General features: G+C 42.7%; 1 protein-coding gene across 1 annotated transcript in view; it reads right to left on the minus strand.

Annotated features, from left to right (window-relative positions):
* The window catches only part of LOC143768793 (uncharacterized), a 204137-nt gene that overhangs the window by 163929 nt on the left and 20413 nt on the right, over nt 1-19795 (minus strand). Inside the window, exons 3-4 of the mRNA XM_077257453.1 lie at nt 15702-15906; nt 8957-9084 (exon numbers count right to left, since the gene is read on the minus strand). Coding sequence (XP_077113568.1) covers nt 8957-9084; nt 15702-15906 — 333 coding nt within the window. The remainder of the gene's footprint in view (nt 1-8956; nt 9085-15701; nt 15907-19795) is intronic.

Here is a 19795-nt window from a genome sequence, read left to right on the forward strand (position 1 = left end):
CTGCTCCTTTATGTGCGTCAAACTTTGCATCAGCAGACGCATTAGGGGGATGCTCATGCTTATTATGGCGTTGTCTGCACTAACCAGCTGTGTGCATTCTTCAAAACACTGAAGGACTTGACACAGGTCTTGTAGCTTCGACCACTGCACACCTGACAACTCCATGTCTGCCATCCAACTGCCTGCCCGTGTATCCTCCCACAAATACATAACAGCACGCCTCTGTTCGCACAGTCTCTGAAGCATGTGCAGTGTGGAGTTCCACCTTGTTGCAACGTCGATGATTAGGCGATGCTGAGGAAGGTTTAAAGAACGCTGATAGTTCTGCATACGGCTGGAGTGTACGGGTGAACGGCGGATATGCGAGCAAAGTCTGCGCACTTTGAGGAGCAGGTCGGGTAACCCCGGATTACTTTTCAGGAAGCACTGCACCACCAGGTTTAAGGTGTGAGCCAGGCAAGGAATGTGTTTCAGTTGGGAAAGGGCTATGGCAGCCATGAAATTCCTTCCGTTATCACTCGCTACCTTGCCTGCCTCAAGATGTACAGTGCCCAGCCATGACTGAGTTTCTTGGTGCAAGAACTCGGACAGAACTTCCACGGTGTGTCTGTTGTCGCCCAAACACTTCATTGCCAATACAGCCTGCTGACGCTTGCCACTAGCTGTCCCATAATGGCACACCTGGTGTGCAACAGTGGCAGCTGCGGATGGAGTGGATGTGGACGAGCTCTCGCTTCTGCAGGAGGAGGAGGAAGAGGAGGAGGGGGGGCGAATGCCTACAGCCAACTCTTTCCTTGACTGTGGGCTAGGCAGAACTGTCCCAATATTGCTGTCCCCTGTGGACCCTGCATCCACCACATTCACCCAGTGTGCCGTGATGGACACGTAACGTCCTTGGCCATGCCTACTGGTCCATGCATCTGTTGTCAGGTGCACCTTTGCAGTCACAGACTGCCTGAGTGCATGGACGATGCGTTCTTTAACATGCTGTTGGAGGGCTGGGATGGCTTTTCTAGAAAAGAAGTGCCGACTGGGTAGCTCGTAGCGTGGTACAGCGTAGTCCATCAGCGCTTTGAAAGCTTCGCTTTCAACTAACCGGTAGGGCATCATCTCTAATGAGATTAGTCTAGCAATGTGGGCATTCAAACCCTGTGTACGTGGATGCGCGGATGAGTACTTCCTTTTCCTAACAAGAGTCTCATGTAGGGTGAGCTGGACTGGAGAGCTGGAGATCGTGGAACTAGCGGTGGTGCCGGTGGACATGGGTGAGTGACAGAGGGTTGGAGATGTTATTCTTGTCGGTGCCCTACATGCAGTGTTTCCTACTGCAAACCTGGTGATTCCCTGACTGCTTTGGCCTGGCGATGAAAGCTGCACACATACTGCAGGTGGTGCGGGAAATGGTGGGTTTACAGTGAGGGAAGGGATGTAGCGTTGCTGACTAGCTTCATTGGCCAAGGGTGCTGCAACCTTTAGGGATGTTTGGTAGTTAGTCCAGGCTTGCAAATGCATGGTGGATAAATGTCTATGCATGCAACTTGTATTTAGACTTTTAAGATTCTGACCTCTGCTTAAGGTAGTTGAACATTTTTGACAGATGACTTTGCGCTGATCATTTGGATGTTGTTTAAAAAAATGCCAGACTGCACTCTTTCTACTATCGGATACCTTTTCAGGCATTGCAGACTGAGCTTCTTTAACCGGATGGCCACGCTGTCCTCCAACAGGTTTTGGTTTTGCCACGCGTTTTTGGCCAGATACGAGCCCGGTAGATGGAACCTGTTGTGATGTTGATGCCTGCTGTGGCTCCTCCTCCTCTGCTTCAGAACTACTGCCGCCTGCACCCTGTTCCCCCAATGGCTGCCAATTGGGGTCAACAACTAGGTCATCTATGACCTCCTCTTCTATGTCGTGTGCAACTTCGTCTGTGTCACCGTGTAAGCCGGTGGTATAGCGTTCGTGACGGGGCAACATAGTCTCCGCTGGGTTTGATTCTGCCTCAGTACACTGTGAGGGCAATGTTCTGGTCTGAGTCAAAGGAACAGCATAGTAATCTGGCTGTGGCTGTGCATCTGTGCACTCCATGTCCGATTCAACTTCTAATGGGCATGGCCTGTTAACTGTTTCACTGTCTAACCCAGGAACGGTATGTGTAAAGAGCTCCATGGAGTAACCTGTTGTGTCGACTGACGCATCCTTCACTGTTGTTCTGGGTGAAGGACACAAGGAAGCGACTTGTTCCCGACCGGGAGCATCCACTGACGATGCACTGCTCTGACATTTGGCACTTTCCGAGGAGGAGGCGAAAGAGCTACAGGCAGAGTCAGCTATGAAAGCCAATACTTGTTCCTCCTGCTCCGGCTTCAAAAGTGGTTTTCCTACTCCCAGAAAAGAGAGCGTCCGAGGCCTTGTGTAGCCAGACAACGAACCTGGCTCAACAACTCGAGAGTTAGGTAATGTACTGCTTTTACCATGACCACCTGATGCTCCACCACCACTACCATCATTACCAGCTGACAATGACCGCCCACGGCCACGACCTCTTCCACTAGACTTCCTCATTGTTTGCAAAACGTAACCAAAGTAACGGTATTTGTTACTGTAAAACAACTTATAAGGTGAACTCAAACTTCTGTAGGATTTATATATACCTTTAAAGGTGCCTGACACTGAAAGGAAAATCAGGCCCAATGTTACACACTTGGTTTTCTGTGCCCCAATAATTTGAGACAGATGCCACACACAGCAATGGCACAGAGGCAGACTTGCCAATATTTATCTCCCACTAATTATTTTTTTTGGAAAAGGGAGAATTTACCCCCCCCCAAAAAAAAATGGCCAAGTATTACATAGTGGTTTTCGGTGGCACACAATGAGAGACAGATGCCACACACAGCAATGGCACAGAGGCAGACTTGCCAATATTTATCTCCCACTAATTATTTTTTTTTTAAAAGGGAGAATTTGTAAAAAAAAAAAAAAGGCCAAGTATTACACAGTGGTTTTCGGTGGCACACAATGAGAGACAGATGCCACACACAGCAATGGCACAGAGGCAGACTTGCCAATATTTATCTCCCACTAATTTTTTTTTTTTTTTAAAGGGAGAATTTGTAAAAAAAAAAAAAAAAAAAAATGGCCAAGTATTACACAGTGGTTTTCGGTGGCACACAATGAGAGACAGATGCCACACACAGCAATGGCACAGAGGCAGACTTGCCAATATTTATGTTTATCTCCCACTAATTATTTTTTTTTAAAAGGGAGAATTTACCCCCCCCAAAAAAATGGCCAGTATTACACAGTGGTTTTTGGTGGCACACAATGAGAGACAGATGCCACACACAGCAATGGCACAGAGGCAGACTTGCCAATATTTATGTTTATCTCCCACTAATTATTTTTTTTTAAAAGGGAGAATTTACCCCCCCCCAAAAAAATGGCCAGTATTACACAGTGGTTTTTGGTGGCACACAATGAGAGACAGATGCCACACACAGCAATGGCACAGAGGCAGACTTGCCAATATTTATCTCCCACTAATTATTTTTTTTTTGAAAAGGGAGAATTTGTAAAAAAAAAAAAAAATGGCCAAGTATTACAGTGGTTTTCGGTGGCACACAATGAGAGACAGATGCCACACACAGCAATGGCACAGAGGCAGACTTGCCAATATTTATCTCCCACTAATTATTTTTTTTGAAAAGGGAGAATTTGTAAAAAAAAAAAAAAAAATGGCCAAGTATTACACAGTGGTTTTCGGTGGCACACAATGAGAGACAGATGCCACACACAGCAATGGCACAGAGACAGACTTGCCAATATTTATCTCCCACTGATTATTTTTTTTTGAAAAGGGAGAATTTACCCCCCCCCAAAAAAAATGGCCAAGTATTACACAGTGGTTTTCGGTGGCACACAATGAGAGACAGATGCCACACACAGCAATGGCACAGAGGCAGACTTGCCAATATTTATCTCCCACTAATTATTTTTTTTTTAAAAGGGAGAATTTGTAAAAAACAAAAAAAATGGCCAAGTATTACACAGTGGTTTTCGGTGGCACACAATGAGAGACAGATGCCACACACAGCAATGGCACAGAGGCAGACTTGCCAATATTTATCTACCACTAATTATTTTTTTTTGAAAAGGGAGAATTTGTAAAAAAAAAAAAAAATGGGCAAGTATTACACAGTGGTTTTCGGTGGCACACAATGAGAGACAGATGCCACACACAGCAATGGCACAGAGGCAGACTTGCCAATATTTATCTCCCACTAATTATTTTTTTTTTGAAAAGGGAGAATTTGTAAAAAAAAAAAATGGCCAAGTATTACACAGTGGTTTTCGGTGGCACACAATGAGAGACAGATGCCACACACAGCAATGGCACAGAGGCAGACTTGCCAATATTTATCTCCCTGCAGTAATGTCAGAAAAGTATGGCAGGCAGCTATAAAAAGGACTGCTGCACACAAAAGTTTTGTGTTTTGTTTTGTGTGGACAAACACACAAGATAGCTGTGCAGAAAGGAAAAACAGGATTTGTGCTTTGAAAAAAGCAGTTGGTTTGCACAGTGGCGTACACACAAAGCAACGCAGCTATCAGGGAGCCTTCTAGGGCAGCCCAATGAGCTACAGCGCTGAGGAAAAAAAAATGTAGCTTCCACTGTCCCTGCAAACAAAAGGTGGTGTTGGACAGTGGAAATCGCTACAGCACAAGCGGTTTGTGGCTTTACCCTGCCTATCACTATCCCTGCTTCTGAAGAAGCGGCAGTAACCTCTCCCTACGCTCAGATCAGCAGCAGTAAGATGGCGGTCGGCGTGAACGCCCCTTTATAGCCCCTGTGACGCCGCAGAAAGCAAGCCAATCACTGCAATGCCCTTCTCTAAGATGGTAGGGACTGAGATCTATGTCATCACGCTGCCCACACTCTGCGTCCACCTTCATTGGCTGAGAAATGGCGCTTTTAGCGTCATTGAAATGCGACTTTGGCGCGAAAGTCGCGTACCGCATGGCAGACCCCACACAGGGATCGGCTCGGTTTCATGAGACGCCGACTTTGCCAAAAGTCGGCGACTTATGAAAATGAACGATCCGTTTCGCTCAACCCTAGTGCCATTAACTCAGTGGCACTCAGCTGTACACATCTAGTGTGCCAGCAGTGGTTTTCATGGTATTGCAACCAAAAACCATACATATGACATGGAAAGAAGGCCAAGTGACAAGTGCCAAGTTATGCATGAAAACATAGGAACTGAGGTGCAGAAAAATGGCAGCAGGTATTCTGGACTGATGAGTCAAGATGTTCTAAGGGGCAGGAAACAGTACAATAATGAGTGTCTACAGGAAACAATTAAATCTGGTGGGGGTGCCTTACAAATTTTCGGACATTTCAGCAAATGGAATTGAGTATTTGGTCACGATTAATGGTGTCCACACTACTGAGAAACATAAGCAGATACTTATCCAACATTCAATACTATCATGGTTGATATCTGACTGGTTCCAAATATATTCTGCAGCAGGACAATGAACCCAAACATACAGCTAATATCATCAAGTACTGGCCTCAGAGTAAAGAAGAAGAACAATGAGTAATGGAAGTGATTATATGGCTCCCATAGAGCCCTGATCTCAACATCATCGAGTCTGTCTGGGATTACATATGGGGACAAAGATTTTGCAAGCCTACATCCACAGAAGATCTATAAGTAAACCAAAATCCACTAGGTACAAAGCAGTCATAGAATTGTGGGCAACACATAATTTGTTTCAACTGGCCTAAGAAGCAACTCCATAATAGACTAGTTAGGAGAGCACCCCCAGGGTTCCTGACACGTATTTTGCATGTTCACATATTATTATTATTTATTATTATAGCGCCATTTATTCCATGGCGCTTTACATGTGAGGAGGGGTATACATAATAAAAACAAGTACATATTACACTTCATTGTCGGGGTTGACCTTCTAACTGACTTCTCTTCTGGTGCCTTTATAATGATAAGCTACTTTTGACCACTATATCTATGTAACATTTACGTGCAGATATTTTTTATATTTAGGACTATGTAGTCATGACTGTTAACTATTTCATAGTGTACCAGAATGACTCATTGCATGCATGTAATTTTCACCCACAAAGGTTAATTTATTTCATAATAAGGGCTATGAGGTCATGATTGCTATTTTTGTTGTTGGTCTGGGTTACTAGATCTTTTGGTGTGACATTTTGGTGCCAGACACTTTGTCAGTCTTTTGCTATGATCATTTTATACTCTGTTTTTTTTTTTTTTCTATTTTCAATGTTGTATATTAACAAAATGTTTTGTACTTTTCAATCAGTTAAATATTCAAATTTTCTCTTTTTCTAACCATCCACAGAAGATCTGTAGTTAGTTCTCCAAGATGTTTGGAACAACCTCCCTGCCATGTTCATTAAAAATCTGTGTCCAAGTATGCCTAGGAAAATTAATGCTTGATTGCTGTTCTGAGGGCAAAGGGTGGTCACTAGTGATGAGCGAGTGTGCTCGTTACTCGAGTTTTCCGAGCATGCTCGGGTGTTCTCCGAATATCTTGGGCGCGCTCGTAGATTATGTTTGTGTCCCCGCAGCTGCATGATTTGCAGCTTCTAGACAGCCTGAATATATGAGGGGATTCCTTAACAAACAGGCAATCCCTGCATGTGTTCAGGTTGTCTAACAGCAGCATATCATGTAGCTTCAGTGACACAAACATAATCTATGAGCACGTCCAATATACTCGGAGAATACCCGAGCATGCTCGGAAATCTCAATTAATGAGCACACTCGCTCATCACTAGTGGTCACATCAAATATTGATTTGATTTAAATTTCCTTTTTACTCATTTGTTTAGTATAAAAATATAATAAGAAGAAACACTTCTATTTTTTTAAAACATTCTTACTTTGCACCATTTTTTTCCTCACCTGTCTAAAACCCGGACAATACTCTAAGACGGAGAAAAAAGGAAGGTTGTAGAGAATTCAAGATGTTGTAGTAAACCTAAGAATGGTTGTTATCATTTATAGGTGTCACCTACTTCATGGGTAAAATAAGCACTTAAATAAAAGAGGTCCAAATGTGGTTATACAGTTTGATTAAAAATATATATATATATATATACAGTACAGACCCAAAGTTTGGACACACCTTCTCATTTAAAGATTTTTCTGTATTTTCATGACTATGAAAATTGTATATTCACACTGAAGGCATCAAAACTATGAATTAACACATGTGGAATTATAAACATAAAAAAGTGTGAAACAACTAAAATATGTCTTATATTCTAGGTTCTTCTAAGTAGCCACCTTTTGCTTTGATGACTGCTTTACACACTCTTGGCATTCTCTTGATGAGCTTCAAGAAGTAGTCACCGGGAATGGTTTTCACTTCACAGGTGTGCCCTGTCAGGTTTAATAAGTGGGATTTCTTGCCTTATAAATGGGGTTGGGACCATCAGTTGTGTTGTGCAGAAGTCTGGTGGATACACAGCTGATTCAGTCCTACTGAATAGACTGTTAGAATTTGTATTATGGCAAGAAAAAAGCAGCTAAGTAAAGAAAAACGAGTGTCCATCATTACTTTAAGAAATGAAGGTCAGTCAGTCCGAAAAATTGGGAAAATTTGAAAGTGTCCCCAAGTGCAGTTGCAAAAACCATCAAGCGCTACAAAGAAACTGGCTCACATGAGGACCTCCCCAGGAAAGGAAGACCAAGAGTCACCTCTGCTTCTGAGGATAAGTTTATCCGAGTCACCAGCCTCAGAAATCGCAGGTTAACAGCAGCTCAGATTAGAGACCAGGTCAATGCCACACAGAGTTCTAGCAGCAGACACATCTCTACAACAACTGTTAAGAGGAGACTTTGTGCAGCAGGCCTTCATGGTAAAATAGCTGCTAGGAAACCACTGCTAAGGACAGGCAACAAGCAGAAGAGACTTGTTTGGGCTAAAGAACACAAGGAATGGACATTTGACCAGTGGTAATCTGTGCTTTGGTCTGATAAGTCCAAATTTGAGATCTTTGGTTCCAACCACCGTGTCTTCGTGCAACGCAGAAAAGGTGAACGGATGGACTCTACATGCCTGGTTCCCACCGTGAAGCATGGAGGAGGAGGTGTGATGGTGTGGGGGTGCTTTGCTGGTGACACTGTTGGGGATTTATTCAAAATTGAAGGCATACTGATCCAGCATGGCTACCACAGCATCTTGCAGCGGTATGCTATTCCATCCGATTTGCATTTAGTTGGACCATCATTTATTTTTCAACAGGACAATGACCGCAAACACACCTCCAGGCTGTGTAAGGGCTATTTGACCAAGAAGGAGAGTGATGGGGTGCTACGCCAGATGACCTGGCTTCCACAGTCACCAGACTTGAACCCAATCGAGATGATTTGGGGTGAGCTGGACCGCAGAGTGAATGCAAAAGGGCCAACAAGTGCTAAGCATCTGTGGGAACTCCTTCAAGATTGTTGGAATACCATTTCCGGTGACTACCTCTTGAAGAGAATGCCAAGAGTGTGCAAAGCAGTCTTCAAAGCAAAAGGTGGCTACTTTGAAGAACCTAGAATAAAAGACATATTTTCAGTTTTTTCACACTTTTTTGTTAAGTATATAATTCCACATGTGTTAATTCATAGTTTGATGCCTTCAGTGTGAATGTACAATTTTCATAATCATGAAAATACAGAAAAAATCTTTAAATGAGGTGTGTCCAAACTTTTGGTCTTTACTGTATATATATATATATATATATATATATATATATATATATATATATATATACTGCGAACAGAGTAGTCTATGAATGGTGGATATGTCTTCTTGTCTATTATTGTGGTCCACTTGATGGGTAAATTTAAATAGTCTGTACCTACAGAGGTCAATCCTGTACTGACTACAAGTATTATGTTCACTTACATACCTGCTGTAATCTCTGACTTCAGCTGGATATCTAGAAGACTGTTGCACATTCTTTTCACTAAGAAACAGATTAAGAAAATCTGGATACAAATTCCCATTTTTCAAGTTAGATAATCGTGACTCTAAAAGCTGTAAAAAGATAACAATAATATGAATTTCTATTTTGTATCCCTTTACATTCTTTGAAATATATAATATAATTAATAATGAACTGTGGTTCATTTACATTTAATGAATGTCTTGTAAGCATAAAACAGTAATAAGGTTAAAACAGTGGTGGAAACAAATGGAAAAGGGCCCCTGTGCAAGGACAGTATATGGGCCTTGCTTTGTTTCTGTGATAGAACCGGATTGCTGATTTGAAGGTGGAAGTCGGCACACTTATGTGCGACCTAATTGAATGGTCCACCTTCATGCCCTTTGGCATTATATTATAAAACTATTATGTTATGAGAACTAAAGCAGTTCCCACAAACTGTAGTAACAGTATATCACACTGATGGCACAGCAGCTGTACCCAATCCATCACTTACGGGTGCTGGCAGGAATATAGAGCTTAGATTAGTGTTTAGGGGGTTGTCCACTACTCCAACAACCCTATCTCAATCAGCATGATTGCCTCCAGTAAAATTACAAGACTAATACTCACCTATCAGCATCAGCACTCACTCTCCCTGGTATCATGTAACATTGTTATGTCATGTTTTCCCTGCACCCAATCAACTCTGACTTCACCCTCCCCACTTTCGGACAAATCAGACATCAAGAGGAAGTGAAGAAGACAGCGCCTCACATGTTGGTGAAATAAATCATGCTTTATTCTGCCTTCTGTGGCGACGTTTGATAAAGTGCTTGATAAAGACCTTTGAGATCGAAACGTCGCCACAGAAGGCAGAATAAAGCGTGATTTATTTCACCAACGTGTGAGGCGCTGTCTTCTTCATTTTTGGATATTGGACTTTATGCTAAGAGGGACTCCTTGGCTGAGACGTGCGCATCATGTATGGGTAATGCTGACCCTGTTTTCCCCATGAAGTGCTGTGTTCTATTATCTAAGTAACATATCAAGAGGAAGTGAGTCGCCATTCACAGCTCTGACTTCATCATGAAGATTGATTTGTTTGAAGGCAGAGAGAGTGAATTCAGAGCTGACTGTTATGTCATATGAACCTTGCGCCCAATGTTACACAATCCCTGAAAGAGCAAATACCGTCACTGCTGTAATGGCACTGGCACTGAAGTGTTATTATTTTATTGGGGGAAAACTATCACGATGTGACAGTCTTCGGTAAGGAAGGGCGGCCTCAAGATATCCTGGAACTTGGACCCTAACTATTCCTGTGCCGGACGTACTCTTGAAGGTAGGGAGGTTCAAGTCTCATACCTTACTAAGCTCCTGTTATACCCTATGTGGAGACACAGGGGGGGGGGGGTTAGCGGACGCCCCAGTCCGTTAGCTGAAACCGCATGAACCAGGGATCGTCCTGATGAATGTCCACTCTCCCTTTAACGTGGGCATAATGCTACCCAGACAACACAGGGTGAAGGTAAAACAGTGTGGCAATGCTTTATTGAACCACAAAATAGGCAGATAACATGTAGAACAGTCCCAGCAAAATTCCCCAAGATGGTGCATATTACAGAGTTTCACCCTTCCGCTGACTCACTGGGATAATGGCAGATGTTACTTCAGATCTTCCAGGGTAGGAACTCCACCTGTGGCACACACACAGAGAGGAGGTAACGACAAGCGTGGGAAGATGACAGTCCATTGGGGTACAAGACTAGTTAACCTGAGAGTCACAATCTGGCTTCTCAAACGTATCCATGATTCAGCGTTGATCAATGGAGCCGCCCTGTGTTTTTCCAGCCGGGTCTGTAGTACCCTAAGCTGAGATCCAGAGGAGTCACCGACCAGAAGAAAAGTCTCTTTATAGTGGCATGTCACCTGTTTTTAGATTTAACAAGTGTCCTTCAGTCCAGCATCACAGATAAAGGGAAGAATGGTGATGAGATCAGGTACCATTACTTGATTATTTAAACTATTTGCATAGTTTTTCCCTCTCTGATTTTGAAGTCAACAAACTGGCTCCATAACACAATGCATAATTAGCATATCAGCAATGATCATTGTTAAGTGGCCATGCCTTACTGTTTTACAAATATAACAGAAGATAAACTGTAGGAAATAATATTAAGGGTTAATATTCATCCTATACAAGAAGAGTCAATACTTCAGACAACAGTTTATGATTATGGGCCTACACAATTTACATCTGGCTAATTAAGATACAATGTTGTGTCTAAAGGTACCGTCACACTCAGCGACGCTGCAGCGATATAGACAACGATCCGATCGCTGCAGCGTCGCTGTTTAGGTCGCTGTAGAGACGTCAAACACAGCAGCTCCAGAACGATGCAGGAGCGATCCTGTGACGTAGCGGTGACTCACTTATCGTTCTCACAGGTCGTTAGCTCCATGTTTAACATTGCTGACATCGTTGCTTTTGCTGTCAAACACGACGATACACGCCAACCTGACGACCAAATAAAGTTCTGGACTTTAAGCTCCGACCAGCGATATCACAGCGGGATCCAGATCGCTGCTGCGTGTCAAACACAACGAGATCGCTATCCAGGACGCTGCAACGTCACGGATCGTTGTCGTTCTCGTTGTAAAGTTGTTTAGTGTGAAGGTACCTTAAGTTTCTGACCCCTTAACCTATTCAGCATTGAAAGGGTCGTTAATCTCTTCACCACTAAAGTAAACCAAATCCTTTTAATATGGGACACAAACACACGGGCTAAATGGACGATCTACAATTCTCAATACATAATGATCTTCTAACCCCAGATCTCCCAGGAAGATGTGACACATTCGTGACACAAACATGCTGTTTGAGATGGGGTTGTCCAAGCAGTGGACCATACCTTTAACATTTTGAGCTAATTAACTCCTCAGGAAAACCTATATTAAAAGTAAACAGCAGGTTGGATGTACCCCAAAATTGTACCAATTCTAATTAGCAGTTATCTCATAAAATATAAGCCAAAATATATTTCCAACAACAGAAAAATAAAACTGTGATGGGTCCTTGAACACAGTGACAGTAAAAAAAACAAAAAAAAGTTGTAAACGTAGATATATTGTGGCTTTATTGTGCTAAGGTAGTAAAAAAAAAATATGTGAATAAAGTACTGTGCAAAAGTTTTAGGCAGGTGTGAGAAAAACTGCTGCAAAGTAATCAATGTTCAAAAGAGAAATCTAAATCAAATCAATATTTGGTGTGACTGTTAAGATGTGAACAAGAGAGAAGAATACAGTTGAAGTTGATTGCAGGTGATTGCTGAGTAATTGCAGGTGAACACCGCCATCTGCTGGTAAAGGGAGAAAGTGAAAGTAAAGAAAGAATTACAGTAGTAGTAACATATTAAAGGGATCCTACGTTACCAAAGGAGGAAATTAAAGATGACGCCAGCTCATTTGACATCTGTGTTGCAGTTACTAATTATAAAAGACCTGGCCAGGCCGAGATAAGGTAGTTAGTGCCAGAACCTGTACCAGAGAAAGAGAACTGTGCACACCACTATATGAGGTGCCAGGGTAGGCTCCAACACAGTTATCAAAAATAAGAAGAAACCCGGCACTCAGCTTTGAAGTGATCAATCTGGTAATTTAATATGATTCACTGTAGTAGTCAAAAAAACGTGTTGGTCTTACATCAGACCTTCTTCAGTTACAAGTTACAGTGTTCCTATTGGTTTGATTATGCCAATAGGTGCAGTAACAGATCACTGGATCCAGGGGACATCTGTGTTGCTGTTACTATTTATAAAAGACCTGGCCAGACCGAGATAAGGGAGTTGTTGCCAGAACCTGTACCAGGACATGTCATGTGGCTGTGGTAGGCTTACAGCCACCATCGCTACAGAAGGGTCTGGGAGCAGTTAGATCCTGGAGAAGGCCCGAGCTGTGAGGAAGTCCATGAGCAGCACCAGTAGAAGTCCATGACCAGTGCCAGTAGAAGTCCGTAACCAGCGCCAGTAGAAGTCCGTGAGCATTGCCAGTAGAAATATGTAACTAGCACCAGTAGAAACATATAACTAGCACCAGTAGAAGTCCATAAGCAGTGCCAGTAACAGACTGTGAGCAGCGCAAGTAGAAACCCGTGACCAGATTCGAAACCAAGCTCGGGAGACGATCCGGCTTTTACAGAGGACCGTTCCTGTGGGCCATTACATCCATCAAAGACGTACGGTACAGGGTGTGGGCTCTGGCAATGCTTCAGGGAACAGAGATGGCCAGTGTGACAAGAACACTATATACCCAGTGACTCACATATCTTGGACCTGCGGCCTAGCGGGAAATACCGGAGACCCCGCTAGGGCCAGTATAACAATCAGAGGTGTTTACAGAGACTACTACTAGGGACAGGCCTAGTGCTGAGAGCAACGCCCATTAAGTTGAGATATAAATGCATTAACAGATGTTTAACTGCTAGATAACAAGAACAGTGTATGTAATAGAATATTGCATTTATATTGTATTTAATCGCATTGCTGTGTCATACTATATTAACCCTGTTACTGTAACCCATCATATAGGGCTTACTAGTGCATATATACAAACACATATGCTTAGAAAAAGATTTCCCTTCCCTGCTGTGTTAGTTAAATAAATAGCGTTGGTTAGGTAGCACTTTCTCCTCATTGTCTGCGCTGTTGCATCCAAACAACGTGCTTACATGACCACCCTTTACCATCAAAACAGCATCAATTTTTCTATGTACACTTGCACAAAGTCAGGGATTTTGTAGTCAGGTGTTTGAGTAACCAATTATGCCAATCAGGTAATATTGATCAACATGTTTATACAGGTTGAAATACAGAATTAACTTAAACGTTAACATGGACTGCCGTACCAAGACATATTATCAAACTAATTATGCAGTTTGAAAAAAAAACTTAAGGTACCTTCACACTAAGCGACTTTGCAGCGAGAACGATGACGATCCGTGACATTGCAGCGTCCTGGATAGCGATCTCGTTGTGTTTGACACGCAGCAGCGATCTGGATCCCGCTGTGATATCGCTGGTCGGAGCTAGAAGTCCAGAACTTTATTTGGTCGTCAGATCGGCGTGTATCGTCGTGTTTGACAGCAAAAGCAACGATGTCAGCAATGTTAAACATGGAGCTAATGACCTGTGAGAACGATAAGCGAGTCACCGTTACGTCACAGGATCGCTCCTGCATCGTTCCGGAGCTGCTGTGTTTGACATCTCTACAGCGACCTAAACAGCGACGCTGCAGCGATCGGATCGTTGTCTATATCGCTGCAGCGTCGCTGAGTGTGACGGTACCTTTAGAGGTAGAGATTGGCAGATAGATTCCCTGGTCTCCAGCTACAGGACAGAAGGCCGATAAATCTCCTACCTTCTGGGATTCAAGGTAAGGCTTTATTTGACAGGTTGGCATGATGTTATGTATGCATCATGCCACAGTGATGAAGTTATGTCAGCCCGGCTAATCAAGATCCACACCGGGTATCTTGGAAAGCAAAGGATTTGAGAGTCTTCTATCCAGTGGCCACTAGACCAGAGTCAGGAATTGATCCGCTCATCTCTACTTACGGGCGATCTTATTACAATGTGCAAATATATATGGATAGAAACTGCTTGGACCCACATTCAGTTGAAATGTATTGAAGTACGAAGAGCCATCAGCTCCCTACACCGCAATGACTATAGAAGCCACTGACCTATCAGAGGTCAGCAGCTAACTTCTGTGTCGCTGCCATGCGCCGCCCCCGCTCCCTGCACCAGAGATGGAGGATGAAGAGGACACTTGTCTTAGATGCAGGGATAAATAAGAATAGTTGCTTATTTTCATTTTAAATGTTTGGAGAGGAGTTCCAGGACGGGAATATTATTAAAGAAAACGGCCAAGATGGGTGACATTATTACAGGATGGGGGACATTATTACAGGATGAAGGACATTATTATAGGATGGGGCCAGAAAGGGGACATCATTAACACAAGAGGCCAGGATGGGCACCAGGATAGCAGACATGATATAAAAAAAGGGTAAGGATGGGGGAAAGTATTAGTGGTACTTTTGAATGACAGCATTCATTCTATCCCATAGTGTACTGGAAAACAGGAAAACAAATTCTATGTGCATTGAAATTGCAAAAAAAAGTGCAATTTAACAATTGATTTTTGGGTTTTCTATTTACCATGTTCACTATATGTAAAACTGACCTGGCAGTATGATTCTCCAGGTCAGCATGTGTATTGACTGCATACACTGTATAAATCCAAAAAAACTTGGCACTCTAGATGAATAATTATCATATGCAAAAGGTTTATTGATGTGCATCCATAAAGGTAAGTCGAACGTTTTCGGTCCACATCCGGACCTTCATCAGAACAAATATAAGAGATATGGTGCAGGGAGAAACGTTAATCCTGTCTCTATAAATTCCAATATTGTTAGGGTAGCCTGGATTCAGCAAGAAGTCCTGTCCACGTAGGCGCACTTGTGATGCGACCGGAGTCACTGGGTAAATGGCTGTTTAAATTGAGCTTGTTTTTCAGTTCAAAAATATTCTCTATTGTATTTAACATTCACAATAAAACTAAGAGAAGCAGACAGAACAGTTCATTCATACTTATCTTCACAGTCCCGTATTACATTGTGGATTGCCTGTATTGCTTTGTTTTGCTTTTTTGTTCAGAAACCTACCTCTTGTCTCATCAGCAAACTCTCAAGTGTTGATTTACTACTAGTAGCATCTTGCTCTTGCTGCTCTAAGCACATCTTCTGATGTTCTATAGCATAGTACGCATTTTTAAGGCTGCCTGCCAGAGCTGATCTTCGTTTTTCTGACCTAATTACTTCATTTTTCAGTTTATTCTTCAAAAGTCCACAGCATGAGGATTTACTGGAACTTAAAGTAAAAAAAAAAAAAATATTCACAAACACATATATATTTATACATTTATGTCCAGAACAGTGGACAGTGACACATGTTTTGGCATTTTAGCTGTTTAACAAAACAAATTTGAATATGGGCTTAAAGTGCAGACTCTCATATTTAATTTGAGGGTATTCACATCCTAATTGGAGTAAAGGTTTAGGAATTACATCTCTTTAATATGTAGCTGCATCTTTTTCAAGTGACCAAAAGTAATTGGACAATTATCTCAAAACCTTTTTATTGGGCTGCATAGACTATTCCCTTGTTAATCCATCATCAATCAAGCAGTTAAAAGGTCGGGAGCTGATTCCAGGTGTGGCATTTGCATTTGGAAACTGTTGCTATGAACTCACAACATGCAACATGTGGTCAAAGAGCCCTCAATGGAAGAGAAACAGGCCATCTTTAGGCTGGAGAAAAAGAAGAAATCCATCAGAGAGATAGCAGAAATGTTAGCAGTGGCCAAATCAAAAGTTTGGTACGTTCTGTAAAAAAAGAGCTCACTGGTGAGCTTGGGAACTCAAAAAAGCCTGGATGTCCACGGAAGACAACAGTGATGGATGATTGCAGAATCCTTAGCATGGTGAATAAAAACCCCTTCACAATATCCACCCAAAAGAAGAACACTCTATAGGAAGTTGGTGTTTCAAAATCTAAATCTCCCATATGGAGAAGACTTTTGGAGTAGAAATACAAAGGGTTCACCACAAGATGCAAACCACAAATCAGCCATAAAAATAGAAAGGTAAGATTAGACTTTGCCAAAAAACATTAAAGAAGCAAGCCCAATTCTTGAAAAGCATTATTTGGACAGATTAAACTATAATCAACCTGTACCAGAATGATGGGAACAAGAAAGTATGGAGAAGGCTTGGAACAGCTCCTGATAAAAAGTATACCACATCCACTGTAAAACATGGTAGAGGCAGTGTGATAGCATGGATTCCAATAGCACGACACTGGGTGACTAGTGTATTATTGATGATGTGACTGAAGACTGAAGCAGCCGGATGAATTCTGAAATGTACAGGGCTATCCTTTCTGCTCAGATTCAACCAAATGCAGCATAGCTGATTGGACAGTGCTTCACATTACAGATTGACAATGATCCAAAACATACTGCGACAGCAATCCAGGAGTTATTTAAGGCAAAGAAGTTTAATATTCTGCAATGGCCGACTCCTGTTTGAGCTAACAGGTCCAGGAATCAGGATACTAGATGTCATGCTGCAGAGAAAGGAAGTGTCATTCAGCAGGGCCTTTGTCCTTCAGGACTTGCAGTGAAACTATGCTAAATGTTGTAGCACTGAAACCTGAAGTTATGAGTAGACATGAGTTCAACGAGGAGCAAGCTAGAGAGAACTAAAGATAGTGACTGATGCCTGAGGAAAGTTCAGACCCCAAATAGTTAACTTGAAAGAAAATTGAAAGTTAGTGTCAGGACTATGTGAATCAAATTTGTGTAGAATTTTAGGAAATTCCCAACTCTTAGCCAATTCTACCAATTTGCTATTCAATTTGCGCAAATTGCCAACAAATGTCAGTTTGCACTCAGTCATATTGCACGACTCATTAAAGGGTTGATTGTGACTTGTAGGATCGCTACTTCCAACAGATGGCGCTATAGAGTTTAAGTCCTCTTTTTCTCAGAAGAGGCAATTTGAATATTTAATTTCCCAGAGGAGCATTGCACGGCGAATAAGCCTCCTTACCTTGACAAGCCAGCTGGTATGTCACTCTCCATAAGGAGAAACTTTAGCCCTTAGACCCCAGTCCAGAGCCTCTCACCTAGCCAAATCAGTTCTCATGCTTCCCACTGACGAGGGCCAACAGCCTGAAACACCTTGTCTGCAAATTGAGATACTGATTTGGCTTTTAAGTCATATTGCACAACTCATTAAAGGGTTGATTGTGACTTGTAGGATCGCTACTTCCAACAGGTGGCGCTATAGAGTTTAAGTCCTCTTTTTCTCAGAAGAGGCAATCGGAATAGTTGACATTTTGTACATCTTGCAGAAGATTATATAAGATGCATAAGTCTCACATATCCTTAGCTGCTGCTACACAGGTTTCCCCATAACGCAGTGTGGCTATCGCTAGAAATAAGCAAACTTGTTAGGAAAACGTTCACCAATCTCAAAATCGACACGAAAGTTGCACATTTGGATTCGTGTTCGGATTCCCAAGCTTTTCCCCGAAAAATTGGTAAAGTCGGCCAAAGTTCAGTAAATAATCGAGTTCACTAAGGGTGCTTTTAGACTTCAGTGTTTTTGGTAGCAGCACGGGCCGCAAAACATCCTGCACATGTGTACACTGATGATACACAGATGACATCCCTTTGACATCTGTCATGGTCTGTATGTGAATTCTGGTTTTGTGCTCCAAGGGTTAATGCTTTTGGCCTCTCTCTGGTTGTGGGAGGGCTTTAAATAGCCTCAATTGGGCTCTGTCCATTGTCAGTGATACTTTTGACCTCGGCTAAGTTCCTGACCATTGTGTATCTGTGGATACTGTCTACCTGTGTATGCTTGCTCGTGTATGACCCGGTCCATTGCTCCTGCCTGTACCGCGCTGCTATCTCTGGTTTCCAGACTCTGCTTTGTGACTGACCTCGTCCCTGTCTTGCCCCTCCGGTACCGTGCCTTCTCCTGGTTTAGACCCGCGTCTGTCTAACTACTCTCTGGGCATCTCTATGCCAAGGGCTTGTCTCCTCCCACAGACACCCCCCCAACAGTCACATGCTTCAGGTCCTGTTTGCCTGGAGCACGCATCTCCACCGCTGCTGCCCCCGCTCCACAGGTATCTTTGAGCATAGTTTGTTCAACTCAGGACACGTTCACTGGCTCAGTGAGTAAGTGTAGTGCGGTGTTCCTGACAACATCATTGTGACATGTACCAGCACCTGGGAATCAGTGGTACTGTTTGCGCTGTTCCACTGCACCGGGTGTTGAAGTGAAGACAGCTCACATCACTGTCCCTTGCTCGCGCTGTGATAAGCGCTGGCAGGGAACAATGTTGAGAGTTGTATTCAACTGTTAACAGCGAAAGCAGGCGTCAACTGATGAGAGCATTCATCACCCGCTGCCTGCACTGTAAATAAATAAATATAATTTTAAAAATGAAGCAGGGTTCCCCTGTATTTTTGATAACCAACCAGGCAAAACTGACAGCTGCAGGCTAAAACCCTCAGCTGTAAGCGTTAGCAAGGCTAATTATCAAGAATAAAGGGGTCCCCACACCATATTTTTTAATTATTTAAATAAATAATTTAAAAAAACTGAATGGGGTCCCTGTTGTGAATTCCGTTCTTGGGCTCCATCCTGTGGTCATGAATGGTATTTTTGGGAGTTCTGCTCTTGGGCTCCCTCTGGTGGTTTCAAGTGGAACTTAGCAGCTGCTTTCACTAATCGGTGCCCTGGCCTTGTTATTTAACTGGGCTTTTGGCTGTAGTTGATGCCAGCTGTCAATGTTCCTTCCTGTGGATTCAGTCCTTTCCTGGAAGTTCTCTGTTGGCCAGTCCATTTCAGCTTAAGATAAGTTCTGCTAGTTTTTGGGTGTTTCCCTGCCTATGACCTTTTGTTCAGTTTAAGTTATGTCTCTTTTGTCCAGCTTGTCATCATGAAATATTCCGGCTAGTTGGAAGCTCTGGGGTTGCAGATTTGCCCCTCCACACCGTGAGTCGGTGTGGAGATTATTTTTGTAAACTCTGCGTGGACATTTAGTTTTTATACTGACCGCACAGTAGCCATTTCTTTCTCTGTCTATTTAGATAGTAGTTGCCTCCTTTGCTAAAATCTAGTTTCATTTCTGAGTTTGTCATTTCCCTCTTCACTCACCGTCAATATTTGTGGGGGGGCTA

Source organism: Ranitomeya variabilis, chromosome 1, assembly GCF_051348905.1.
Source record: "Ranitomeya variabilis isolate aRanVar5 chromosome 1, aRanVar5.hap1, whole genome shotgun sequence".
In the NCBI taxonomy this organism is placed as follows: domain Eukaryota; kingdom Metazoa; phylum Chordata; class Amphibia; order Anura; family Dendrobatidae; genus Ranitomeya; species Ranitomeya variabilis.